Source organism: Muntiacus reevesi, chromosome 12 (genome assembly GCF_963930625.1).
Source record: "Muntiacus reevesi chromosome 12, mMunRee1.1, whole genome shotgun sequence".
In the NCBI taxonomy this organism is placed as follows: domain Eukaryota; kingdom Metazoa; phylum Chordata; class Mammalia; order Artiodactyla; family Cervidae; genus Muntiacus; species Muntiacus reevesi.
Window position 1 is genome coordinate 34990665 of NC_089260.1, and position 5939 is coordinate 34996603.

Here is a 5939-nt window from a genome sequence, read left to right on the forward strand (position 1 = left end):
ATGGTCTAACATCTATGCACTGAGAAATGATACCAGGTTCAAATCATACCTCTCCTAATTCAAGTTTGGACGCAAGTTACCTAACCTCCCCAAGTTCCAGTTTTCTTATTGGTAAAATGGATGTATTAATAATGCCTTACTCTTGAAGTTGTTGAAAGGATCAAATAAAATAATCCATAAGAAGCACTTAGCACAGTGACTATTGAGCTCTCAATATATATTATTTTTTTCAATATATATTATTTTTATAGAATATCCTTTGTAAACTGTAGACTTATTTTAAAGGACTTAAACTTGTTGTATTAACCAAGAACCTGCTTAATTAGGACCTAAAAGGTTTTTTTAAGATTAAAATCTTTGCTATGGTCTAAGACCGTGTTTTAGTGCTACTTTTTATTCACCCATGAAAGCAATTTCTGTGCTCTGCTGTAATAAACTGACCGTATTGTCTGCCTACTCTGCCTGCCTTGGATATGCCAACTATTCCAAGCCTCCCTTACCTATGAATACTTCCTCACACTGTTCTCCTGCATTTCTCTCCCACAACATATTTGAGGCAATTATCACAATACTCATGGACATTTTTCCTCTCTTTCTTCTCTTTCAATAAGAATTCTTAATTGTGCAGACTCAGGATTGAGAGTGAGCGAGATGCCTAAACACACACACACACACGCACACACACATATTCATTCATTCATGCTCATATAATTTATACGGCATAGGGCTCAATTTATGGACTCTTTTTCAAAGTGTTAAGGACCGAAGCACTTCTTAAAAATGTAAGATCAACCAAAATTTTTAAAGATTCAAATAGTACTCTCATTGATTTTTATAAACATTTTTGGAGACTGAAGGAGACATTATGTGAGGTTTTCTTTTGTCCCAGTGGATGATTTAAGAGCCATTCATTGCCCAGTCCTGACACTGCTTTTCCCTATTGGGTCTCTGTGAGAGTCACATGCTTCAGACATCTTTGAAAAGAATCTTCTGAGGCTGCAGCATCTCATTTGAGTCTCCTGAATCTCACCTATCACTGGGTTGAATTCTCACCCATCACAATGAGCAACAAATTCTTAGGCACCTGGAAACTTGTCTCCAGTGAGAACTTTGATGAATACATGAAAGCTCTGGGTAAGAAATGTTCTTTGTTGTTCTAACTGAGAAGATCCTTTTTGAGAAAGATGCATTGACTACTTCCTTCTAACTCCTTTCCCAGGAGTCTGGGAGCTTGCACAGCTTACAATCCTCTTCTGGGATTAATCATCCATTGTGTCAATCAGATAATTTTCACTATGTTTGTGGCAATTTTAATAGACTTAACTCAAATAAGAGCTGCTTAAATGCATTAGAATGCCTACTGATTTCAAAGGCAGTTTCATATCAATAGGATTTTGGTTCAAACCCAGAGGAAAGAAATCTTAGAAACTTGGTCAACCCATTCTTTGGCTTTTCTGAAAGTTAGTTTTATAACAACTAAAGTGCTCATGAAGTAGAGAGTTAAATATACTAAAGTTAATGGAAAACCTCAATTTAAAAGTGCTGTTTAGCTAAGCCAGAAATTTTCTTTCTCTACTTCTAGATTGTCTATTATTACATAAGTATGTGGATAAACTGTGAAAAGTGAATGCTTCATAAAGCAGGATATTCAGTCTAGGAAAGTTATTGAGAAAAAAAGAAGTGTGTTATGACAGTGAATTCAAGCTCGGTTACACTAATATCATACAGTGGATAGAGACAGAAAGTCTAGTCATGACCATCATCAGCTTTATTTGCAACTATTTCTAGGATATATTCCATAGATATGAGCAAAAGAGGTATGAAGAGTCTTTGGAAATTTCCAGAGCTGTATAAATAAGGAGAGAGAGAAGCCAATGACCACAGGTTTCTATGTTCATCAAAGTACCAGTAATTTTATCTATTCAGAAAGCTTATAAGAAGGCTTCTATTTTTAGATAAAAGAAGCAAAATCATGTTGTGTTGCCTGGAAAACTATGGGAACTTATGGGAATAGATCCATACTCGAAGTTTGTTTGGATCTATGGATTTCACTGTATAGCTGAGGTAGAAGCAAAATATAAGAACATCTCAATAAAAGACTCCTTAACTGAATCATTGTCAAATTTTAGAGTGCAAAAAGACACCTTGAGGCTTGGTAAAGTGTAGATTTTTAGGCTCTATTGCAGAAGTTTAGTTTGAAAAACATAGTCCAAAATCACATCAAATAAGAAATAATTAATCAAAATTAGAAAAAAAGAATACAGTTCATAATCCTTTATTGACTCTAATTCTTCACACTTCTTTATGCATATATAGCTATAAATACATGTATATTTATATATAACTATTTTTTTCTTTTTGTATCTCTCTCATTTCACTTTTCTATTTTTCTATGTATTTCTGTAATCTTGAGTAAAACAGTAGTGGTACTTGAGTCTAATTTTGTTTTGTTATCAAATGGAAAAATATTTTTTTAATTTTTTTATTTATCTTTAACATTTGCAGTGTACAAATACATTTAGGTACAAATACATTTAGTGGTACAAATACAAAAACATTTAGGGGCTACAAAAACTTTCAGAAATGAGTTTCCATCAAGGATGTGGGAGGAATTCTTATCTATATCTATAATATATTACTGAGGGAAAAAAATCATAGGAGAGCATATATAGGTCACAGTGTCATTAAAAAATATATCTACAATATTTATTTGTATAAACTAAAATGTCTGGAATGATCCATGCAAAACTATAATTAGTGTTTCTTAATGGAGCATGGGATTGAATGAGATAAAAGTAGATGACTTGTACTATTTAGGCTAAATACTTTTGTGTTTAAAATCTTCAGACATTACTTTTGTAACAACAAAATTTTAAATATCCAAGTTGGTGTACAGGTGTTTCCATCAGGTGATGAAACATGGGAGGAGGTCCTTACCTGCCACCTCACACACGAAGCACAGCTGATTATAGAATTATAATCACCCATATAATCCCTTTAGGTAGATGCTCTCTTGGTCAACAAAATTCTAACACTATCTTGATTTTCAGGTGTGGGATTAGCCACCAGAAAACTGGGAAATTTGGCCAAACCCAGAGTGATCATCAGCAAGAAAGGGGATATTATAACTATAAGAACTGAAAGTCCCTTTAAAAATACAGAGATCTCCTTCAAGCTAGGCCAGGAATTTGAAGAAACCACAGCTGACAACAGAAAAACAAAGGTAAACTTTATTGCTTTTCTTCAAAGTTAGTTCCATCTACTGCTTTGAGACAGATTACTCCCACTAGTGTTCAAAAGGGTAGCCCACTGTGTTCTGTTGAAAAACAAATGTGCCTCATGAAACATCTGTTATGAAAATAATTCAGTACTGAATGAACTGCTTCTTTAATCAAAGTCCTAGAAATTCAATTATATGAATGTGTCTTTGCAGAGCACTGTAACCTTGGCAAGAGGCTCACTGAATCAAGTACAGAAATGGGATGGCAAAGAGACAACAATAAAGAGAAAGTTGGTGGATGGGAAAATGGTGGTGGTGAGTAATTTTAAACTATGGAAATAATGCTATTTAAATAGAGAAAATGGTTATGTTATTTTCAAAATTGTCTTTCTTCTTTGGACTACAAATGGAAAAAATGGTTAAGAATAAAGGCAGAGTTAATGTTTAATATTCAAACTATAGAGTCATCTACAGGTACTTCAGGTTCAGATTCAAGAATTTAGAAGTGACAAAACCTATCTGCTATTTTAGAAACATCTAAAAATGATTTTTTTTTAGTGTATGGATAAGTTAGGTTAGACTCACAAAGAGAAAAGCAAAAGCAAGTCTAAATCTTACAAGCAAAGCACATTGCAAAACGATCAGTTGCATTATATTTGTAGATATCTAAGCATATTGTTTTCAAGAATCCATAGTAACTTAGACTAAAACTTGTCATTAATATAAGCTGAACTCATTGGAGACCTTTTGTAGTTGGCAGATAAAAATGATGACAAAGGTTATATGAGATGATCTCTAATAATTTTTTTGTCTGAGGTGCTATTCTCACTAATCAACACATACATTGACTATAGATTCATGTGGTACTTTGAATGTTTTTTCCTTTAGTACAGAGGGTCTGATCCCTAGCTCCACAGCAGATCTACATAGAGAATAAATAACAATATGGGAGCCCCAATACAGATCAATTGAAAGCAAATTTCTTAAGGGAAGAGGAGCCATTGGTATTTTTAAATATTCCCCAGATGATGCAAATGTGCAGATTGTCCTGAAAACCACTGTTTTAATAGCTTTCAATCTGTGCAAATAATGCATAAAAACTTGCCACTTAAAAAATATAACTCTCTTGTAACTTAGATCAGTGTTAAAACTGTTTCCCCTATTTCAACAACCATGATTCTGAATTCCCAGAGATCAACTGGCATATTGATATTTGATTTCTGAGTTTAATCTTATGAGATTTCTTATAACATGTTATTAATACAAATTTGCTGTACCTTAGTTTGAGGTTTAAATATTCAATTAATCTCTTTCTTTTTTATTAAGGAATGTAAGATGAAGGATGTGGTCTGCACCAGAATTTATGAGAAGGTTTGAGAAAAGTTTCCTTACTGAAGTGATATTTGATCATCTGATATCGGAAATCAGCTGTTTCCATTGGCAAGGCCTGCCTACACTGCAGTTTGTTTTTGCTCTTAATAGATCAGATAAGCAAAGTCTTACACTGAGGACTAATCTAAATTTCAGTATTATTTAAACATTTTCAGTTTGTATGCATGTCTTTATTGTATTAAAGATTAAAGTATGTATATTGGCCAGACCTAAAGAATGGATAATGTCATTTGATTATCTGTGACTTTCTAACTTATGTTATATTTTAAATATTTGCAATGATCGTAAGTAAATTGATCAGGGTAGCAAGTTCAAATGCACTCAAAGACCCAGAGAGTGATGGGGGTTAGAGGATCAGAAGTGAGGCAAACTAGAAGAAGGATCTGTTTTAAAATGAGGAGTTCTAGCTTCAGCTAAAAATAGCAGCTACTACTCCAACCAATTTGAAAATTGAGCATTAATTTACAGACAAGATCAGGCATGTTCAGGGTGGTGTGGTCGTAGACAAGGTGGCTAATTTACAGACAGTATAATGAACAGATATTAAAGATAGAGTTCAAACCGTTGTGACGAATGCGTGCACTCATATAATTCACATCCTGATTGAGATATAGCACATTTCCCTAATCCCAGAATGTTTTCTCATACTTCTTCCCAGTCAATGTCCTGTCCTGTCCCAGCGCCAACAGAAGCAAGTAGTGATTTATTCTCTATCACCATAGATTAGTTTTGCCTGTAATCAAACTTCATATAAATGGAATCATGCATTATGTGTTCTTTTCTATTTGCTTTTTTAGAGTCAGCATAATGATTTAAAAATTCATTCATATTGTTTCATGCAGCAATAATTTGTTCCTTCTTATCATGGAGTAATATTCCATTGTATAAATATATCACAGCTTAGTTATCTGTTCGTCTCTTAAGACAATAAGCTATTTCCAGGTTTTGGCTTCTATGAATAAAGCTGCTATAAACATTCTTGTATAAGGCTGTTTGTGGAAATATGAGTTCCTTTTCTTTTGAATATTAACTAGGCATGAAATTACTGAGTCCAACTTATTTTTGGCAGGTAAGAATAGGGTAACATTCTGCCCAAGTAATAAAACTATTTCAGATATATTACATGATTGAGCAAATGAGAAGATGTGTTGATGTTGTTAGCAGCTAGAATATTCCTTCTGGAAGAAGGAACAAGCAAATATGACAGAAGAGAGACAAGCGAGAACCAGGTACAAATGGATTGGAATAAATGTAAATTCATATCAATGGGTATGTATGCACATGCATATTTTTCTTAGATTTTTCTACCTAAAGAACTCAGAAGCAA

General features: G+C 33.5%; 1 protein-coding gene across 1 annotated transcript; it reads left to right on the plus strand.

The window, feature by feature from the left end:
- The first annotated feature begins 1025 nt into the window (after window positions 1-1025).
- Window positions 1026-5535, plus strand: LOC136144904 (myelin P2 protein). Its single transcript, XM_065902883.1, has 4 exons — window positions 1026-1134; window positions 3051-3223; window positions 3434-3535; window positions 4547-5535. The coding sequence occupies exons 1-4, from the start codon at window positions 1062-1064 to the stop codon at window positions 4595-4597; spliced, it is 399 nt and encodes a 132-aa protein (XP_065758955.1). The 5' UTR covers window positions 1026-1061; the 3' UTR covers window positions 4598-5535.
- Window positions 5536-5939: the final 404 nt, after the last annotated feature.

Coding starts and splice junctions, on each gene's coding strand:
- LOC136144904 (XM_065902883.1), top strand. CDS start 1,062: ATGAGCAACAAATTCTTAGGCACCTGGAAACTTGTCTCCAGTGAGAAC. Junction 3,224..3,433: donor CTGACAACAGAAAAACAAAG/GTAAACTTTATT, acceptor GTGTCTTTGCAG/AGCACTGTAACCTTGGCAAG. Junction 3,536..4,546: donor TGGATGGGAAAATGGTGGTG/GTGAGTAATTTT, acceptor TTTTTTATTAAG/GAATGTAAGATGAAGGATGT.